Raw genomic sequence first — 22,013 nt, forward strand, 5'->3', positions numbered from 1 at the left:
GCACTGGCCTACAGAGAGTGAGGACAACTGTGTCTTTAACCTCAGTCAATTAATAAAGCGTATGAAAAACATGTATGAAAAAGCACATAAGAAACACCTTCGATCAAGGTACCTCCGGCCTCTGTTTTTCATTGGAAAAGGTCAAGATCTGGACAGAATTGTTCACAGAAAGGTCCTTGAGGGACTGATTCTTCAGGGAAATGAGGAAGCGATACAAGATTGGAGCAGAGAGATGATTTTCAAAGATCCCAGGGTCCAAGAACACCTTCTTAAAGTTCATGGGGAAACACGAAACTACAGAGTCTATGCAACTATTGGAGGCACCAGCATTGAGGTGGATGCAAACCTCCGAAACAGCCTCTGGAGAAAATGCCAAGTTTCCTTCTACCTTGGATTTACCATCAAAGGTCCTGTAGCCTTTGCCATCCACACTAAAACTGCAGAAAAGGGTAAGAAGGGTAACGCACTGTAATATTAGCAGAATTAAAGGGTTAGTTAAACATAGCTTCATAATGTGTTGTGGCGTAAGAGCGAAACTTGTTTAAATATTACATTCACAATGCTTTTGAATCTTTTTACTTTTTCTAATGAAATCCTGTTCTGTGTGGGAGTAGGAATCTCAAGGATGGATACCGCAGAGCAATGGCCCTGTGAGAGGTTTACGTTTGGAGCTTGTTCCGGTGAAGTTGTAAGTTTTTTTGTTTTTGCTCTTTGCTGTATTTTATATCAATTTTGAAAAATAGCTGATCCCACAACCACGGCTGCTCACAAACACAAATGTTACCTTCTGACACAGGACTCCAAAGATTTGACAAAACTTCAACCTGCAGTCAACAGAGTGGATGAGGTTCAAACCTATAGGTAATGATTTTGTCTTAAATAATATATTTCAAGGCACATCACATTAACTGAAAAGCAATGATAGTCAAAAATCAAGAAATACATATTTTTCCTCACCTGTAGTGTTTTTTTGTTTTTATCAATCTAGATTGATTAAATGTGAGTTGGAGATATCGGCCGTAGAGATGTCGGCCTTCTCTCAAATATAATGGAACTAGATGGCACTCGGCTTGTGGTGCTCAAAGCGCCAAAAGAATACATTTGAAAATTCAACAGCAATGTCTCTTTCTAGAAATCATGACCCGGTTACTCAAGATAATCCACACACCTCGTTGTGAGCAGTTTCATGTAGGAACTATTTGTACCGTATCAGAAGGCAGATATTTCTACAGCCGATATCTCAGACCCTCGGCCACTCACAACAAAACAATCTGGATTGACAAATAGCATTAATAGTGTTTTTTGATTTTGGAGTGAACTGCCCCTTTAAGTGTCATCTGCTGTTGTTCACTAGTAATGCTGCAGTTTGTGACAAATACAAACAAGACTGTTCAATCTCTAATCCATTATGTTCCTTAATACAGTCGTTTGTTTTCCCCTAAAAATTAGCCTACAGTCTCAAGCAGGCAACTATGAGTGCAGTGTGTCTGCCCTGCGCTGGGTTTGTAAGGAAGAAGTCAGCTTCAAATACAAGTTTAGCTCATGGGATGAACACATGAAGAGGCCTATCTGTACGGATTACATGCCAGCAGGACCCCTAATGGACATCACCGTCACAGCTGGGAAGATGGAGGAGGTGCATCTGCCGCACTGGATCTGTGTAGGTGAGTAGTCATGTAATGGGAAAGGACATCTTTTTGTTTTATTATAAGTAGAGGTTACTGCTGAGAAATATGTAAGCATACATATATTCCAGTACGCATATATTTTGTAATGATTCGTTTGTACTTTGTAGGTCAAAACTCTACAGTTTTAGACAAGTTTGCGGTTCTACATGCGGATACCTTTGATGTTCTGGAGAAGGTACCTGAAGTGAAGTCGTCCCACATCAAGTTTCTCCAGCCCACTTTCCCTCGGATGGGGGTCCTGATCCGGAAGGAACTGGGCCTCCCGTTCTACTATGACGTGTTGATATACAAGACAAACAAAGAGTTCCTCACATTGGATGTTTACCTGGTGCCACGGGATTCTGCTCTACAACAGGTTTCTACTTCATTTGTTGCATTAATAATTCAAACTATTACAAGATGTGACACATGAGCACCTGGGAAGGCAGTATAGTTACAATATTGTACTCTGAAAAGAACACCACAGAACTAAAACCATTGTGACTTTACTACAAAAACTTTGAGTATGAGGATAATTTATTCTTCTTTCTTTCTTCTTATATCACAGGATGTGGAACAAAAGCAAAAGTCTTGTGGATCAATATTAATCCTAAAACCAGGCCCAGACAAGTCCGTGCAATTGGGAGATCATTTCTCCCTCACAACAGACAAGACGGATGCAAACATTCAACCCAGCGTAAGTTTCACCATTTTTAATATCAGTACTCGCAGTACATTATCTTACTATATAATCACATTTTTTTAGTTCACTGTTTAAAAAAAGTCTTAAACCTTGTTTATTTTATTTTTTTGCACAGACACGAGAGCTCAGATGTGATGGTAGAAATTACTTTGAGGTGTTCATCAAGATGCAGACAGCGACTTCACCCTCAGGCTTCAAAGTGAGCAGAACACTGTCTGGACCTGTACCATTCATAAAGGTTAGTGGTTTTTAAAACATTTTAAACGTATTGATTTGCAGCCCCTTTAATCTGTTTAGCTAAATATGCACAACCTAATGCCATGTGTGGCCATGCTAAATATCCATGAACTAATCAGCATTGTGACCTGTATTTTCTTTCAGGAGATTACCAAAGTCAAACTACTGATAACTAAGGTAAGAAAAGAAGATTTAGGATTGAGGAGTAAGAAGATGACTTTACAAAGTGCCACCTTGTTTCCTTGTTTTATAATTTTAACTTATGATTGTTCTTCACTATTCAATGTTTGCTTTGCTTTTATCTTCCTGCCTCAGGTCAGCATTGTGTGGATCGCCATCGGACAGCTCTGTGATTCTGTGAGAGCCTTAAAAACCAAACAAAACCAGATGAGGGAGATTCACACGCGTGTGACTGCAGCCGGCACAAAGAGCCAAAGAGAAGCCAAAGATGATCTCTATGAAATCCTTAAAGGGATGAAGAGTATGAAGCGTCTTGTTTCTGAGCTGGAGAGATCAGGGTAAAGTCAGTGAACGTAAAAAGAAGTCTTGTTGCTTTGGAAGTGGACGCTGGACATAATGTTACTGATTAAATGTTGCTGTTTACTTGATGTACTGGACAAGCAACGAAGCACTCAGTAGAAAATAATCTTTTTTTATATCGTTTTCATGTTTAATTTCTTTCGTAAATATTCAGTGTTTTACATTTGGCCAAATGGGTAAATCAAACCCAATGTTATTGTGAAGGACACTTTTAAAGACACAGTTTATGTTTAAATGTTGTTTAATATGTGACAGTTCTAAAGCTTTGATGAGTAGATGTGAGGAAGAACACATGACTTATTGCTTGATTAAAAACTTTGAAAATGTTAATGAAGATTAATGAAGAGATTGAAGGTTTGTTTGATTATATATATTATTTTAGTTATATTTTTGGGCTTTTTATGCCTTTTAATGCCGGAGAGAGAATTGTAGATCGTGAAAGGGGGAGAGAGAGAAGTGTAGATTGTGAAAGGGGGAGAGAGAGAAGGGGAACGACATACAGCAAATGGACACGGGTCGGACTCAGCCTTTGTATATGGGTCGCCTGTGCTACCTGGACGCCCCGTTTTTATTATATTTTTATCAGAAAACCCACAGGGTTCCTTCAGCTAAATGGTAAAACCAGAACAATCTAAGAATGTTGAGTTTGATTCTGTTTTATTATTTAAATATTAATTATTTTGTCTTTTTTTCCTTACATTCCCTGTCTCACATTTTATCTCTATATTGTCGAGACTAAAGATTAAGAATAATAATAATGTGTCTGTATATTGTGACATCTTCTCAGATGTGTATAGTCCTATGTTTATTTGTGTTATTATTTAATCTATCAATGTTTTATTTCTGCAATAACAAACTAATTCCAATTTAAGACAAAAGTATTTTATTGTATTAATTAAATCACACGCATTAACACTCAATAATTATTAATAAATGATGATTTGTACTGTCATTTTGTGAGAGATGCCTTTTTCCGGAAGAATACATAGAGCTATTATTATTTTTATTTCAGAACTGCTTTTATTGGGTATTTAAACTCATTGTGTCTCTGACCAGTTGAGATTAATCCACAATAACGAAAGTTCAAATGTATCTATTAGTGATTCCAGTGTTCAAACACAATGAACCGTCCATAGAGATAAAGGTACACAATATACTTCACCTGTTTAGTGGATTGGAGGAGGTGCATTATAACAGGCCTGGTTCAGGGCAAAGTCCCACACAGATAAGAAGACAGTAAAAGTTTGAGTTTATTTAAGGACGTCAAGAACTCGGTGGAAGAAGCAGATGTCTGTTGAAGGTCAGTTTCTTTAAATGTATTTTACTTTAAGTGAACTATATGACTGGAAAATGTCCCCTGTGTTTGGTAATTCACGATGATGTGTTTGTGTGTGTGTTGGAGGCAGTCCTTGATGCTTCGTATAAGAGTTTAAGTTGACAATTTTGTGCCGCTCCTTATTGTAAGTGTAAAGGTTTACCCAAAATACAAATTTAAGCATTCTAAAGAATCAAATAAGCATGTTCTCTTATTAATATGACACATATAGTTTCAAAAATGTTCCACTAAATTATAGCCGTTGAAGCCAGTATGTGCTGAAAGGTGCCTTCAAGTGTTATGACATTTCCAAACCAAAATGAAAAGAATGAATATAAGGTGGTAAAAGTGGTTAAATATCACTTTGTGTTGATGCAAAAATACATAAAACTGATCTGAATATAATTTCCTTTTAGATATTACACCACTGCTGACATGGCAAGTATGTTTCCACCATCACCATTCTGTTTATATTGTATACTGTAAGTTCTTTTTTATTACTTACAATAATCATAAATTAAAGACCGTATCAACTCATAAAATGTTGGATGTGTTTGTGTCAAGGTCCGTGCTCTGCAGTCGTTCTGTCCAAGAAGAAAGTCGAGGAAGTGACTCCTAAAACCAAGACGTCTGGGAAATCTAAAAGGTAAGCAATGAAAGCTAACAGAGTTTATCAGCTGTAGCGTTGCTGTTATTACATTCAGGAGTTCTGATATTAACGATATATTACATTTATCATACATTACTATTCCCGCGTTAATGTAAATGCATGCGTTCTCCACAGAGATCCCCAGAAGAGTTCAGAAGTATCCAGTCGTCGGTCTACCTTGCCTCAAAGGAAAAATCTGCGCTCCAAATGTCCGGTAGGTCTTTGTAAATGTATAAAGAAAAATATTACAAATACACAACAATAGCGTACCGTGCGTACATGTCTCTACATGCTTCATCCTGAATGTACGCTCCCTGATGAGCTTTCCTTTCTTGCACGGCACATAACGCAGCTTACAATGATAACTGAGGAAGTTTTACCACTTGAACATGTGAGTATTCTTCAAACAACAATGTGTCCTCAAGTTCAGACAGAGGTAGGGAAAAGTCTCTGTTCATTTCCAGGCGGGAACCATTGTTCCCCAAATACAGATAAGAGCAAGACAGAGCTGCTAACGTTAGCCTAAACTCTGATAGCATCCAGGACCGGCTTTGACACTGTGATTAAAATACTACACAGTGAATGTTGCTTTTTGACCAAACCTGTCCACAAATGAATGTACTGGAAAGTTGAAGCTTGAACCTTTTGCCAGTTTTTTTAATGTCACCTTTTTTTATATAAACAGATGCTGAGACATTTTTAATGTCTGTAAAATAGCTAAACTGATTATGAAAAATGTTTTGTCTTCTGAAACAGGACTCCAGTAATTGGATTAAACTTGAACCTACTGTTGGTGAAGATAAAACCTACAGGTACATAACAATTACAACCACTAGTCTTTGTAACATTCCTGCAAAAATAATCCAATTGAAAGAATATTTGCAAATGTGATCAATCATTTTTTTAATAGTTTCATTCAGAACCAGTGAAATAAATGTATTGCGTTAACATCTGAGGGATATTTCTCCCTGAGGCAACTTTGAGGCAGCTTTACTTTGAGGCTGTCAACAATAATGTTCTGTAACATTTAAATACATTTTACTGACTAATTAGATATTACATGTGTGTTCATTCTGACTTACTATTCAAAAATGGTTGCGGATTGCATCACACTTTTTCATAAAAGCTGCAGCAAATTAATTTATGTTGCAATAATCGTAGCAAAGTCAGTATTTCCATTTGTAGTTACTCCAAAACAATTTGTATTCCCTTTCCCTCCTTAGCCACCAGTCTGATGCAGGTCGCTTTGAATGCAGTGAGTCTGCCCTGCGCTGGGTTTGTAAGGAAAAGGTCATCTTCAAATACCAGTTCTGCTCATGGGACGAACACATGAAGAGGCCTTCATGCGTAGATTACATGCCAGCAGGACCTCTGCTGGACATCACACTCACATCTGGGAAGATAGAGGAGGTGCATCTGCCACACTGGATCTGTGTAGGTGAGGTGTCATGCGAAAACTTAATTTAACAGCATTTAAAAAACATCCATCCATCGTCTACCGCTTATGGTAGACGGGTCGGGTCATGGGGGCAGCAAACTTCCCTTCTCCGGGCCACATCCGCCAGCTCCGACTGGAGGATCCCGAGGCATTCGCAGGCTAATGAGGAGATATAATCTCTTCACCGAGTCCTGGGTTTTCCCTGGGGTCACCTCCCTAGGGAGGTGCCCAGGTGGCATCCTTACTAGATGCCCAAACCACCTCAACTGGCTCCTTTCAACGCAAAGGAGCAGCGGCTCTACTCTTTCGCGGATGGCTGTGCTTCTCACCCGATCTCTAAGGGAGACGCCAGCCACCCACCTGAGAAAACCCTTTTTGGCCGCTTGTACCGGCAATCTCGTTCTTTCGGTCATGACCCCAGACTTCACGACCATAGGTGAGGGTAGGAACTAAGATCGACCGGTAGATCGAGAGCTTTGCCTTCTGGCTCAGCTCTCTTTTCTTTTTGTGAACGGTGTGATAAAGCAAATGCAATACCGCCCCTGCGGTTCCGATACTCCGGCCAATCTCTCGCTCCATCGTCCCCACTCGCGAACAAGACCCCAAGGTACTTGAACTCCTTCACTTGGGGTAAGGGCTCATTCCCTACCCGGAGTATGCAGCAGGCCACCGAACTGCGACTATCCAGACACAACTCTCGCTTTGGGCATACAGGGATTGGATGGCCCTCAGAAGTGACCCCCTCACCCCATACTCCCGCAGCACCTTCCACAGTATCACCCGGGGGACCCGGTCATACTCCTTCTCCAGAACCACAATGGGCGTACTCCCAGGCCCCCTCCAGGATCCTTGTGAGAGTGAAGAGTTGGTCCGTTCCATGACCAGGACGTAATCCGCATTGTTCCTCTTCAATCAGAGGTTCGACTATTGGCCGAACCCTCATTTCCAGCACCTCGGAGTAGACTTTACCAGGGAGGCTGAGAAGGCGTGATACCCCTGTAGTTGGCACACACTCTCTGGTCCCCCTTTTTGAATAAGGGAACCACCACCCCCTAGACACTGTCCCAGACTTCCACGCAATGTTGACAAGGCGTGACAACCAAGACAGCCCCTCAACACCCAAAGCCTTCAGCATTTCTATACAGATCTCATCAACCCCTGTGGCTTTGCCACTGTGGAGTTGTTTGACTACCTCAGTGACCTCCAACAGGGAAATTTACGATGGTCCCCCATCAGCTTCCAGCTCTGCCTCTACCATAGAGGGCGTGTTAGTCGGATTCAGGAGTTCCTCAAAGTGCTCCTTCCACCGCCCGATAACCTTCTCAGTCGCAGTCAGCAGGGTCCACCTTGCTGTACACAGCTTGGATGGTTCCCTACTTCCCCCTCCTGAGGTGCCGGACGGTTTTCCAAAAGCACCGCCGACAGAAAGCCCTTCTCCATAGCTTCTCCGAACTTCTCCCACACTTGATGCTTTGCCTCTGCCAAGGCAGATGCTGTCGCCCTTCGAGGCAGTCGGTACCCTGCAACTGTTTCCGGAGTCTTCCCGGATAACATAACCCGGAAGGACTCCTTCTTCAGTCGAACAGCTTCCCTGACCACCGGGGTCCACCACTGTGTTCGAGGGTTACCGCCCCTTGAGGCACCTAAGACCTTGAGACCACAGCTCCTCACCGCAGCTTCAGCAATAGACGTTTTGAACATCGCTCACTCAGGTTCAATCAGGTGATACTATCACAAAATCGATCATCCATTCAGGGTCTCCAAGAAGGCTGAATACTCCAAACTGCTGTTTGGGGCATAGGCACAAACGACATTCAGAGTTCCCCCCCCCCCCCATAACCCGAAGGAGTAGGGAGGCGACCCTCTCGTCCACTGGGGTGAACTCCAACGTAGCAGCGCTCAGCCGGAGACCTTGTGAGTATCCGCACACCCGCCCGACACCTATCACCTTGGGTAACTCCGGAGAAGAATAGAGCCCAACCCCTATCCAGGAGTACAGCCCCACCAGATCTAACTGGTAGCGCTCCACCTCCCGCACTAGTTCCGGCTCCTTCCCCCACAGAGAGGTGACGTTCCACGTCCCCAGAGCCAGCCTCTGCTGGCCGGGTCTGGTCCGTCGAGGTCCCTGACAATCACTGCCACCCGTGTGACAGCACACCCGACCCCAGCGGTTTTTCCCATGAGTGGTGGGCCCACAGGATGGATGTCATTTAAAAAATATGCAAAAATTATATTGATCCATCCCTTTTCTCATCACTCAATCTGTGCGCTTTCTTTTGCAGATCTCAACTCCAAAATGTCAGACATGTTTAAAGTTCTACATGTGGATACTTGTGGAGATTTTGTGGAACAAGTTTCAGAAGTCACATCGTACCACGTCAAGTTGTTCCAGCCAGATTTCTCTCCGCTAGGAGCCATGATCCGGAGGACATTCGGCCTGCCTGTGAAAGTTTTCTATGACACATTGATATACAGGACACACAAAGAATTCCTCACATTGGATGTTTACCTGGTGCCACCTGATCCAGCTGTAAAACAGGTTGCTATTATATTTATTTCAGTAATTAATTCAAACAGTTACAAGATGTAACACATGTGCACCTTTAGAAACAGCATAGTTACTGTATTGCATTCTCCTTTACCTGTATAAAGTTTAAAAACTTTGTTTTCACAGGAAGTGGAACAAGAGCAAAACCCTCATGGATCAATAAAACTCCTAAAACCAGGCCCAGACAAGTCCTTGCAATTGGGAGATAAGTTCTCCCTCACAACAAACAAGACGGATGCAGACATTCAACCCAGCGTAAGTTTTAATATCAGGGCTCTGTGTCAAATTAAAGATCCTAATTTATTATTAAACCTTGTTTATTTTAATTTTTTTGCACAGACACGAGAGCTCAGATGTGATGGTAGAAATTACTTTGAGGTGTTCATCAGAGATGCAGACAGCGACTTCACCCTCAGGCTTCAAAGTAAGCAGAACACTGTCTGGACCTGTACCATTCATAAAGGTTAGCCCCTTTATTCTGTTTAGCTAAATATGCACAACCATGTGTGTTGGCAATAACATTGAATCGGCTAAATATCCATGAACTAATCAGCATTGTGACCTGTATTTATTTCAGGAGATTACCAAAGTCAAACTACTGATCATAACGAAGGTAAGAAAAGAAAAATTAGGATTGACGAGTGATAAGATGACTTCCCATAGTGACTTTGTACACCATTGCTACCCCGTGTTTAAACAGTTTTTCAGATGTTTGCTTTTATCTTCCTGCCTCAGGTCAGCACTTTGTGGATCGCCATCGGACAGCTCTGATAAACCGAGTGACAGATACAGAACACATCCTGGATAAACTCATAGAGAAGGAGTTGATCTCAAAGGAGCAATATGATGATGTGAGAGCCTCAAAAACCAAACGAGAGCAGATGAGGGACATTCACACGCTTGTGATTGCAGCCGGCAAAACAGGCAAAGAGGCTCTCTATAGAATCCTTAAAGGGATGAAGAGTATGAAGCCTCTTGTTTCTGAGCTGGAGAGATCAGGGTAAAGTGTCTCCAGGTCATATATACAGCATATCCTATTTCTAATTTCAGTCTTTTTGCACATGTAAGTCATAGTAGGGGCCGCTGTGGCTCAGGAGGTAGAGCGGGTCGTCCAGAGGTGGTATTTTTATTACAATTAACCAATTAGCAACTATTTGTTATGTCAACACATTTCATGATTCCAGCTTTTTAATTTATTTTAATAAATCGTGAGCTTTGTACTATTGGTTTGAATAAATTAAACATTTTCTCTAACCCTAACCCTGATTAATCAGCTCCACTTGAACCAATACAAAAGTAAAACTGTATACATGAGTAATAATAATCTAATGATATACTGTATAAAGTCATTATAGCCTTATGCACAATATTTAACCATAAAAAAAGGAAGAGATTTGAAGCATTAACTAAAACAATGTCTTCAGTTTGAAAAAATTGCCATGGTTTTATTTTCCAGAGATCATAAAAGAATGTCAATATGAATGTGTACAGTTTCTGTGATCACCTTTAACAGCATTCAGGTAAGGAATGCCAGGGAATAAATAAACAGGTAACGTCTGTGTCACATGTAGCTTTGGAAGTCAGGAAGGTTTAAACGTAAGAATGTCTGTTCATCTGTTCCTTGTGCCAATCTTCGACTTGAGCCCCTCCAGCTCTGACCGGATTTTGAACCGTGCATGGTATTCATCCACGTTGTGCTGAGAGGGAAACAGGAAGAGGAGAGATCGTTACTGTGTGTTAATGATTGTCCAGGACACAGGTTGCTCGTGGTGAAAGTGTTTGGTTGCCTGGAGTTAGACTTGGGCGTCACCTCTTATCTCCAATTAAAGGAAAGGTTCACCATTTTTCACCAAGTCAGGTGCCCGTATGTACATTGAAACCCTCCTTTTAGTGTAACCAACTGACAAAAAACCTAAATGAACCCCATCCCAAAACTACTTAGATGCTAACTCACCTTCTCCACAGAGAGCTGGACTCCCTCTGCCCTGATTCTTCAAAATAACATCCATGAAAACGGGACAGATTGAGGCGTCCAGACTGGACAACTACAGAAAAAGAACACAGATCAATAATTAGGTCTTTGAAACAAAGAACCTGCATTAATTGAGTTAAAAGGAAACTTAAACCTGATCAGTTTTACCTGGATGATTCGTGAATGAGTCTTCAGGATGACTTCAATATTCATCCTGCTGCTTTCCTCTTTCGTTAACATGACCTCAGAGGTCTTGGTTTGCAGGGCATAGCTGCATGTGAAAAACAATTTAAACAAAACCTAATTAAAGCATATTTTCTACTGTAATGCAAAGATGACACGCGCATAATACTCTTTTGGAAGAGCACATTGACCTCCATCTCTGTGTACATACATATGGAGGTATACTGTATACAGTTATATATTTCTAAATATCCTCACCTGTCTGAGACTTTGATGTGGAGCCGGTTGCAGAGGTTGTGGATGTAGTTGGAGTAATGCTCCACCAGCGTCATGTCATAACCCGTTACTTTCACATTCAGAGTCGGGTATGTTGTTTTTGATCCCGATTTGATCTCTTTCATCTGGTGTTTATCTCTCTTTTTCTTTTGCTAAATAAAAAAAATCATGAGTCACTTTACAACAGACATTTAAACCCTTTGTCCAAACTACACACACAAACATTTTTTTTCCAAAATGTAAAAATAGGATTTTAAGAGTCTTACCACGACTTTAACTACAAGATGTCTCCACCTCCCAATCCCGTTGGTTGGCATTGATCTGTATTGTCTTTCGTTTACAGAAGCTGTGGAAAAGAAAATGTGTCATTTAATACATTATGTGTTATGTGTGTGTACCCACACACACACACACACACACACACACACGTTTGTCTGATAGCAATAACAAACACAGTACTAATTGTAGTCTTTAAATACTCACTCCAAACAGGATGCTGGATGGTCGGTGTGGCCCTTTAAATACAACAGTATACGTTTTAGTCAGAAAGAGAGGATTCATATCACCATGGTCACTTTGAGATCATTTTGGAAAATGATAATTATTCTGCATTCTTGCGACTAACCAGTGGAGACAAATATATTGTGTTGCAAACCTGCAACGTATTGGACAGTTCTGCTTTGGTATAACTTGGATATTGTTCATTTACTGCCAAATTAAGCGGTTTGACCACACTTTTCTTGCGTAGGACGTAGTTTAATGTTGCATAAAATCTTACCATAACTAACAAAAAAAGACCTAAGTTGTAATGAAATCTTTTTTTAGGTAAGGCTGAAGTGAGCTGAGGTGTCTGTGGTTGTTATGAAGGGCTACAATGATCACACCCTGACAATATAGCTTCCAGTTAGACAAACATGACGTATGAGAATTGAAAAAGACTTACCGGCATAATGCAAGTGCTCCATTAAACACAAATGCCTGTTGTGTGACCGACACTTGCAACTGGAGAGAACAGAACAACATCAGCTTCTATATTTACAAAACAAGTGTCTGAAAAATCTCATAACATATTACTAGTTTTGAATACAGTCAACTAAATCTAGGTATGTTTAACCAGATTACTAATGCATCACACAAACATTTGATATTGACTGATATCACGTGATTCAGGTAACTAAGCTACATGATAAAAAAGGCTGTAAGATTGGAAGATTTCCTTCCAACAAATGATAATTCACAGACTATATTGTGAGAAATCTACCTTCTGCACACCTGCCAGAGGTCTACCTACACACATAATATAAAGTACTTATAATATAAGAGTGTCTGTCTATATTATTTCTGATGGTAGAAAACGCTTAACCTGCTTTTAACTTAGACTAATGTTAGCTTAACGTGCAAAAAGCAACAACTTGGAGCTGACGTTATTAGTGCTGCAGCTATGACCTCTGTGAAAAAACGTAACATTTAGCGGAGAGAAAACTAAACACGTTACCCTTTCGAAAGAAAGCGTTCATAGCTCAACCTCTCTGTCTGTTCAACGGGAAACACTCCGTGGGCGTTTTCTGGAGTTAGTTTACATGTAATATCAATTAAAACCGTTCAAAACACATGACTGACTGCTGCCGGAAGTGCTCACAGGAAGTTGCTCCGTCCTGTTTTGTGTCCGTGGATTGAAAACACCAGAACAAACGTTCCGGGACGGGATTAACATTCGGACTAACTTTAATTTAACTTTATTTTTATTTCATTTTACGTTAATCATGTAATTTACTTTAACATATATTCACCTATGTATTTGTTTAAATTGAGAAACAGGTATACTTTACCGTTTGTGTATCATTGGATTGTTAACTGTTAAAAAATGAATAACAAAAATCTATTAAAACATAATTTGTTATGTGTTGTGTATTATTTTTTTATATAAATCTATATATAAACATCTATATCGATATTAGATATAGTTCCTGACATCTTCCTGAATCACTGCCCACGTCTGATTTTTATTCCAGCTATTTTTTTTTTAATGAAATGTCAATTCAGTATGATTATTTTCTAAATTATTATTTTTAACCCCTTGTCTCTGCCCTCATGTAGACAAACCCTAACCGAAGTTAAATCATGCAGACTTGCATTTTTCATATTTTCCAAAGGACAACTGTGCACATTTCAACAGGTTATTATTATTATTACTACTACTATTATTATAATATTTTGGCCCCTCACAAAGTCACTCGTATCAAAATAATCAACTTTTAACAATCAAATATTTCAGGCCTAACATTTATTGTAGTAAAGTGCAAAATTCCTCACCACCTGGAACTTATATTTTGAGATTAATGTATGAACTGTGCATAGGACATTTTTTTAAACAATGCATTAATTGCTTTTAAAGCACAACTATGAAAAGCAAAGTCATCGTATAGCCTATGTAGACTGTTATTAACACACAGCATTTATTTTTCTAATGTCATGCCAAGCAAACAAAACCTTTAAAATTATTCATGCACACACACACACACACGCACACACTCACACACACACACATCCTTACTCTTTGGCTTGCAATGTTTAACTGTAGCATGAATGAAACAATCACAAAATTCCATACACGCAGGACTCAGTCACGTAGATTGTTACTAGCCTAGTGTGTCCGCTCACCTTCAGTTAAAATGTGTTGGCCTGTTTACAAGGATACAGATCAAAAGGCTTTCTATGGTGATGAGAACTGGGAAAACTCAACAGTTTCTTACGTATGGTTGGAAAATGTAAGGATTTGTTTCTCCAGAAGCTCTCTGCTGAGCACCTGTTATATCAAAAAGTCACGTGAACGGATAAAATTTCTTAAACAAATTCAAATCTAATCAATTCTGTTTTGTGCGAATTCCTAATATTTTGTAAAATTCTTAGCAAAGTGGTAAAAGAAATCCGGCATTACAGACTTGCAGAGGTTTTGCCAATTTCAGTTTGAGGTGTTTTGAGTCCTTGAGCCACATCCTGTCATTATACATTCACGTCTGTGTGTTTCCGTATGCAGCAAACGTCGACTATAAAGCACCGTAGTTAAGTTTGAGCAGTATGCAACACAGGTTGAGCGTGACGTTCACGTTGGCAGATTCTCAGTGCACAGTCACGTTTAAATCCAGCGCTCTTATCATCCAGTGTGTCATCTCAGAATATTGTAGGAGGGTTTGAGGCAAAATGTGGTAGCTGCTCGAGTCCTGAACTGTACACGGGACATTCAAAGAGAAGACGGGCGCAACACTGAAACAGATGTTACAACCTTAACATCTGTTCACCCGCAGTTAAGGATCAAGTCCAAAGTGCTATAAGAGGTGTAAAATATATCTATACAAATCCGGTCCTCTGTTAAACTCCTCTCTCTTCCTCATCATCCTCCTCTCCATCCTCGTCCTCTTCTTCGTCCTCTTCCTCCTCCTCCTCCTCCTCCTCCCCTAGACTGTAAAGACGATAAGCCAGCGCACTGTCGGTTTGTCCTTCCTCCTCCTCTTCTTCCTCCTCCTCATCTTCCTCCTCTTCCTCCTCCCCCTCGCTCCTCATTTCCTCCACGCTGCTGTCATCGTCGTCGTCCTCCTCCTCCACAGCCTCTTCCTCGTTCTCCTCCTGGTCCTCCTCCTCCTCGAGATCTGAAAGATGACCTGATGAGTGGACAGAGTTTGAAACGTTGTAAACTGGACGTTCTAACTGGCATCAAGGTATCACTTCTGGTTACGCTGTAGTGTAACGCTGAAGACGAGCAGCAGCACTTAGAACAACGTTACATTAGAAGAGCATGTAATGAATGAACGGTCCTTACACAGGGAGTTAATGGCAGCGACAATGTGACACGGGAGTTCCTCATCAAGGAATTTCCTCATTTCCTCTTCCATCATCACTCCAAGAACCTCCGTCTCCATGTCGACGTATTCTGGGTAGAACATGTTCTTCCTCAGCTGCCTACGACACCTAAAACACACACACACACACACACACACACAGTCAGGGTTTGATATGTTTGTGATGTATGAAAGTAAACTCAATATCTATGGGTTTTAGAGTTCTCTGTGGGACATCTGTCTATTAAATGTTAGAAAATAGTTTGATATATAGTATATAATAGTTTTCTACTCGTCCTGAATGAATGAACAAGTAGTACTCACTGTTTCCCTGTGGTCTTGTATGCCTGTAAAAAGGGACAAAAACAACACATCATGCACAAAGTAGATTTTGTAATGTACATGTGCATTTTAAAAACATAGCTGCCATTGATTGTGTCGCGGTTTGTTCTAAAGCTGAAGACAGTCCTCCTAACTGCATTACATTTGCTACGCTGTGGTCTTTTTGTGCACTTTGAGAAAAGCTTTGCAGCAAACAGCTCGACGGCGTTGAGCGAAGCGTCTCACCTCGATGAAGCGGAAAGGGTCGCTTTCCTGCATGAGGTTTTCGATGCCACAGCGGACCTCCTGCAGACGGGCCTGGTCCTGGCAGATCCTGGAGATGTTCTTCTGAATCGCCGGCCCGTTGGTGTCACAATGAGTGCGCGCGCATTCTTGCAATTTGGTGACAAAGTGGAGTACTTTGGCCTTCATGTCCTCACCCAGCCTGGTCAAGCACTGCTCAGAGTCGTCCATGAACTTCTAGATGAGGGACGTGATGATGAGGAGGATCGTGGAAAGAGGAGTAAGTCATTAAGAAAAAGAGATTAGCCCGTGCAAGGTATTGTTAAAGTGTTCAGTATATTACTGTAACTACTATAAATTGTGATCACAAAAACATTCAAATACAACAAATCTTCAAATCGCTCTGACCTTATTCTGTCTCTCCTTCTCCTTCTGCTCCTGGAGTTTTTTCTCTGCCATGCTGTATTTCCTTTCAACCCGGTACAGCTGCTTATCCAGAGTGCCCTGGTGAACATGAGGCAAAGTGATAATGACGTCACAATCGATAGAAAGAGTTAGTCTGTTAGCGTAGTGGTTGATTATTACTGTGCCAATGACAAATACTTGTTTCCGTTCTGCTTATAACGGCTTTCAAAAGTCATCTTTCGACCGAAACCCGTTGAAATATCTCGTCTCTGCATGTTGTGCTTTTTATTGAATTGCAACTCCTCACTTGATGATTCTGTTTGATTGCAGCTCCCCATCTCTTGTCTGGTGCCTATAACAGAGCACCACATCGTGTGTTGTACCAGATGTGAGAGATTAAGTTATTCATAACACTATCAGTCACTTATCGACACTCCGTGGCAAAGTTTACTTGCACATCTTTGTCGTGCCACGTATACAACATGTTGAAGTGGAAGCCTCTCCACTTCACACTGTTCAGGAGAATGGAGGCAGAGGAAGTGGATTTAACTCTCCTATAGAAAGACCACAAAGTCATGTGGCTCTTTCATTCACACACACACACACACACACACACACACACACACACACCACACACACACACACACACACACACACACACACACACACCACACACACACACACACACACACACACACTACAACAACAACTGTCAATATTCATTCATCAGGATTCCAGACTCATCACAGGACTTTGTGTGAGCCAAACAATCAGGAGGTGAAAGCGAATGTAGCAGGCTACAGAGCACAACCGTTCATACACATGTGTGTGAATACAACGCTCTTAAATACTGAAAATATCATTATTTATTTTAATACAGGGATTTTGTGTTATTATAATATAATAATAACATTTCTAACACAGATTATGTGGGATGTAAGGCGGGGCTAAAAAACAACATCCTCAATTATCTCCCATTCTACTAACACTAATACTAATACTAATACTAACACTAATACTAATACTAATACTAACACTAATACTAATACTAATACTAATACTAATACTACCTGTGCACAAACCATGAAGATAATAAAAAGGTGTACCTTGAGATCTTTCATGGTGTTTTTCAGGGTCTTGATGGTGTGTCCCGAGTGTCCTCCTTCTATGGTGCAGGCATTGCACACGCACATCTTGTCATCCATGCAGTAATATCTAGTTTCATACCAAATAAAAACAATCGGATTGGCTCATTCCTATTTAATATCAGATATCAGCTGACCATCCTTGACTCAGAATATTGTATCATTCATCCAGAAATTTGTGGCCAAATTGAAGGATGAATGATCAGTGACAGTTCTTCAACACGGAGAAAAACTACATTTCCCTAAAATACTCTTTTCCCACCAAAATTAGCTCCTTAATGCAGGTTTTCTAAGCGTGGGAAAATTCACAAAACTATTCTTATTGCACGTAGACGAATATAACTTTCTGTTTACAACAGGCTTAGTAAACAGTGAAAATGTTATTTACTTTTATATATATATATATATATATATATATATATATATATATATATATATATATATATATATAGTACTGTCACTACTGCATTCATTTGTCCTGAGAATGAATGCAGATTGTAACCTTTCCCACTTAAGTCAAAAGCCAGATGTTAGTGGGTGTAAGTGGGTCTCTTGTCCAGTGGGAGAGGGGCTCAGGATGAAACCCCCACCACAGCAATATGCTTGTGCCTCCTACCTGTATATCTCATCATGATACGGGCACTTTCTCTTCCAGAAGTCGTTCATCGGTTCGGTCAGTGGATGCTCCCGGAACGCCGGCAGTTCCAGATGTGGCTTTACATGCTCCTGGCACATCGACACCTCACACTTCAGGCACGTCTTGACCGCAAACATTGACGCCGCAGCAGCAGCAGCAGCAGCAGCTTCCTGCTTGTCATCCCCTTCCAGAGAAACCGAAGCAGCAGAAGACTCGTCTGCAACTGCACTGATACCTGATGCCTCGGCTGCGACTGAGGGGCAGTAGTCACATGGAACAGCAAACAGACTCCTGGCTTGATGCACTGACAGAGAAGACGACAGCAACTCTCTGGACTTTAAAGCCGCAGCTGCAGCGGCTGCAGTGGTGGCTCTGCTACGGTGACGGTAGTCGTCAGCAATATTGGCTAGTTTGAAGTTTTTCTGAAAGTTGGTGCCACACCGGTGACTGTCACGGCACTCCGGGCAGCGGAAGCGACCTCGATCCGCTTGCCGTCTTAGGCGGTCCAGGCAGTTCTTGCAGAAGTTATGGCCGCAAGGAAGCAAGTGGGGGTCGCGGTACAAGTCCAGGCACACTGGGCAGGTGAGCTCCTCTTGCAGGACGCTGGACTGCTCTGACTGGGCCGAGGCCATGTCAGTAATCACCCGGGGAGGTCAGAGAGGCGAGTAGGGTGGAGCTCGTGGGAGATTAAAAGGTGGTGAGAAAGATAAGGATGGATAGAAGTGTAAAAACAGTATTTGGGGTTAGGATATAAGATAGTGGAGGTAAGAGAGAGATGACTGTGGGTAGAAAAGGGAGAGAGGCTGCAGGTTTCCTGATTTAGAGCTTCACCCTTTGCAGAAAAAGACAAAAAGAAAAGCTCATTAGCTTAATTATTATTATATTTATCTTAGAAAATATTTGCATTAGGCTGGAAAAAACAAAGTGGCATTATTCACTATTTTTGACTTTATATAGACGAAATAATCAGTTAAATAAACAGTTAGCTGCATCTCTAAACGTGATAAAACCCCTAATAACAAAGTAAACTGTGCCTTTTGTGAAACTGTTTGACCCACCATCAATAACACTTCCATTTTCCTGCATGTTTCTCAATAAAAGTATATATACTGTAACTTTATGCTCTGAGACAACCTCCACAACAAGGTGAGTCGTCCTGATGGCTCAGCTGGTGGACACCTGCGGTGTTGTTTACATGTTGTTTCACCTGTCAGATACAACAGAGGCCTGTGAAGCTGCTCTGAAACCCGTCAACACATCAGTATCGCTTATTTAGCACGTGTTTCCTGATAACTAACGTTAGCTACATTAACAGTAACTTCGGTTAAAGGGTCAAGCAACAATTAGCTAACTTGCCTCCTCGTTAGCTGCACTAATCTCCCCAGGATGAGTTGCTGGGACAGAGATGAGCTAAAGCAAACCCCGACAGACAGACGGACAGTTAACGCTGCTTACCTTGATAACGTAGGTACTTATGTTCCGTCTTGGTAAAGCTGAAATACTGATTTCCAGAGCTGTACAAGCTAACTGTGTCGCAAACAATGCGGCTAACGTTACAAACCTCGAAGCCGCGGTGCACCTGCCGTACTGGGGCTAACATGTTAACGTTACGACCCGTTAGCTCTGCCTTTTTTTTGTTCCCACAAACATTCCGGTTTGGTTTAGGGAGTCCGAGGAAACATTCTAGTCACCGGGCATTTAGTTTCTCATCTGGAGTTTTCGACATTTGACACGAAAGGACGAGTCGACACACACCTGTGCGACAGACAAACGGACTAAACGGCTAACTGGGCAGGTTGATGCGGGGAAAATGCTGCATTCAGGGATCCTCGGAAATTCCGCGGATATTCAACGGTTGACCGCTAAGGGCGCTGTTACATGTATATTGTCACGCTTTCTAGTGTTATTGTAAGCTTTTGTTATTACTTTTATTTACTCTTACTAATTAGTATTGCGTAAGCACGATTTTGGTTGAATTTTGCACTGAAAACCAGAACAAAAAACGTTTTATAGATACGATTTCTAATTTACTATTTTGTTACGGTGTTTTTAAAATGATGTGTTTTCTGTGTAACTGTTGAAATATTGTGTATTCAGTTTTATTGTTGTACTTTCTAAATGTGTTATAGGGTTAGGGTTATATGTTGTTGTGCTTTGCATTTCAGGGCCACCATAAAAATCCTACAGTACTTTATTTAAAGTACAGAAGTATTTGCAGAAAGTGTACTGCGTCCCTGTGACTGATATTTTATATAAAATGACATTATTAGATTGTTAATCCTGATGCATCAACGTTTAAGCAGCATTTTACTGTCGTACAGTTGTAATAGTCGAGGTGCAGTTAGTTTTATCTGCCATATATACAGTTGGCTTGTTTAGTTCAGTGCTACACAACCAAATTGTCACAAGATAAATCTGCGGGGCAGGTGGGGAAGCAGTATTAAGATATTTTAAAGTATGTTAAAGTAACTATACTACAGTTTAAAAATACTTTGTTACAAGTGAATATCCTGCTTTCAAAATCTTACTTTACTCAAAGTATTGGCATCAAAATATACTTAGTACCAAAAGTAAAAGTACTCATGACGCATCACTAATGTTGCAGCTGGTGGTGTATTTTAACATAATAAAAGAACAGTCCTTCAACAGTCAGTACACTTCAGATGTAGTTAACCTCTTCAAAAACTCACATAGAAGGAACCTTGCAAGTTTAATTGCATTTCCAAAGAAACGACATTATTTCCAATGATATTTTCACAACATGTTCCTTTGAAAACATTGATTTATGTTAGAATACACATATACAATACATTAAAATAACAGGAATACAAACAACAAAGTATAATAAAACTGCTAAGGTCAAATACAATACATTTATCTCCTATTTATTTATATATGCATATAGGCTGTATTGGAAAATTACATTAAAAAAAGTGATTTTAATTTTAAGATAATTGCTTTCATATAGTGTTTTCATCAAATCAGAATGAATATTCATATTAAATTACATTACCAGCATTGTTCAAATGCAAGCCACCTGGTTAAGATACTGTTATTGTATGATTACTCATAGTTAAATAAAAAGTCAAAGAATGTAAATATAAAATAATATTAAAAATGTTTTATACACCCATCCACAGAAATTAATAATGCAGAATGATTAAATCAATATAACTCTTCTGACAAAGTTGACCCTGTACATTTACACTTTTTGCATCAGAGTCATAGTTATACATAGTTTGGGTGTTTTGGGGAAATCTAAGAGTTATTTGTCACGAAATAACAATGTTGGTCTATCAATCAGTCCACCAATTTGGTCCAGACTGAAATATCTCAGCAACTATTCACTGTCCAGATGTGTCAGGAGATCCCACTTTGAAGACCAGAGGACCCTGAATGGTGAAGCCAAGATAGAAAAGCATTGGGCTCTGCGCTGAAGCACCAACAGGTTCAACCTCTGTTGTAACCTTTATTTTCTTCCCTCCAACGCAAACAAACACTTTCTCATTCTCCTGTGGCATCGTGGGAGACTGGCATGGCTCTACCTTGACTGGGCGAAGGATGTCTTGGATTTCCGGGACTCGCCACACATCCCCTGAGTTCCACATTTTATTGATTCGGCTCCATTTCTCCTTATTCCCTATATTATTGAGCTCAGCATCCACTTTTTTCTCCACAATTACATCCAACTTTGATTTGTGAATCCACTTGCTTAGTCCAGAGCCCTTCCCCAGAAAAAACAGAGGCAAAAGGTACCGGCATCGAAGGTACTTGGCATACACATCTCTCTCAAAGGCTCTCTCCATGAATGTGACATACTGTTGCAGATCAGGGTCAAACAGGATGTCCCAAGAAAGTTGTGCAGGCTCTCCTCTTCTTTCCTGATCCTCATCGCTTT

At 40.6% G+C, this 22,013-nt stretch overlaps 3 protein-coding genes across 4 annotated transcripts; 1 reads left to right on the forward strand and 2 right to left on the reverse strand.

The window, feature by feature from the left end:
• Window positions 1-5,036: 5,036 nt before the first annotated feature.
• LOC115023651 (NACHT, LRR and PYD domains-containing protein 1a-like) lies at window positions 5,037-9,779 on the forward strand. Of its 2 annotated transcripts, XM_029454834.1 has the most exons (8): window positions 5,037-5,108; window positions 5,247-5,325; window positions 5,911-5,923; window positions 6,335-6,549; window positions 8,832-9,088; window positions 9,224-9,352; window positions 9,437-9,560; window positions 9,675-9,779. In XM_029454834.1, exons 2-8 carry the CDS (start codon window positions 5,319-5,321, stop codon window positions 9,740-9,742), a joined length of 813 nt encoding a protein of 270 aa, XP_029310694.1. In that variant the 5' UTR covers window positions 5,037-5,108; window positions 5,247-5,318; the 3' UTR covers window positions 9,743-9,779. The 2 variants fall into 2 exon arrangements, with proteins under 2 accessions (XP_029310694.1, XP_029310693.1); XM_029454833.1 differs by lacking the exons at window positions 5,037-5,108; window positions 5,247-5,325 and having other exon boundaries at window positions 5,833-5,923.
• A 737-nt stretch (window positions 9,780-10,516) lies between these two features.
• Window positions 10,517-13,215, reverse strand: LOC115023655 (39S ribosomal protein L48, mitochondrial-like). The gene is given in 9 exon segments (XM_029454840.1): window positions 10,517-10,794; window positions 11,052-11,081; window positions 11,083-11,142; window positions 11,238-11,340; window positions 11,511-11,680; window positions 11,795-11,874; window positions 12,012-12,043; window positions 12,472-12,530; window positions 13,025-13,215. Coding segments are annotated over 9 exon segments (642 nt in total). The 5' UTR covers window positions 13,046-13,215; the 3' UTR covers window positions 10,517-10,707.
• Window positions 13,216-14,857: 1,642 nt separating this feature from the next.
• LOC115023644 (E3 ubiquitin/ISG15 ligase TRIM25-like) lies at window positions 14,858-19,938 on the reverse strand. The gene is made up of 8 exons (XM_029454823.1): window positions 19,571-19,938; window positions 18,095-18,947; window positions 17,440-17,548; window positions 16,337-16,432; window positions 15,932-16,165; window positions 15,689-15,711; window positions 15,346-15,494; window positions 14,858-15,187 (listed from the first exon to the last, which is right to left on the reverse strand). Exons 2-8 carry the CDS (start codon window positions 18,745-18,747, stop codon window positions 14,898-14,900), a joined length of 1,554 nt encoding a protein of 517 aa, XP_029310683.1. The 5' UTR covers window positions 18,748-18,947; window positions 19,571-19,938; the 3' UTR covers window positions 14,858-14,897.
• Between the last annotated feature and the right edge of the window lie 2,075 nt (window positions 19,939-22,013).

Source organism: Cottoperca gobio, chromosome 18 (assembly GCF_900634415.1).
Source record: "Cottoperca gobio chromosome 18, fCotGob3.1, whole genome shotgun sequence".
Classification (NCBI taxonomy): Eukaryota; Metazoa; Chordata; class Actinopteri; order Perciformes; family Bovichtidae; genus Cottoperca; species Cottoperca gobio.

Coding starts and splice junctions, on each gene's coding strand:
- LOC115023651 (XM_029454833.1), top strand. CDS start 5,847: ATGTTTTGTCTTCTGAAACAGGACTCCAGTAATTGGATTAAACTTGAA. Junction 6,550..8,831: donor GCCACACTGGATCTGTGTAG/GTGAGGTGTCAT, acceptor TTTCTTTTGCAG/ATCTCAACTCCAAAATGTCA. Junction 9,353..9,436: donor ATGCAGACATTCAACCCAGC/GTAAGTTTTAAT, acceptor TTTTTTGCACAG/ACACGAGAGCTCAGATGTGA.
- LOC115023644 (XM_029454823.1), bottom strand. CDS start 18,747: ATGGCCTCGGCCCAGTCAGAGCAGTCCAGCGTCCTGCAAGAGGAGCTC. Junction 17,549..18,094: donor TATCATGATGAGATATACAG/GTAGGAGGCACA, acceptor GTATGAAACTAG/ATATTACTGCATGGATGACA. Junction 15,712..15,931: donor ACCCTTTCCGCTTCATCGAG/GTGAGACGCTTC, acceptor CCCTTTTTACAG/GCATACAAGACCACAGGGAA.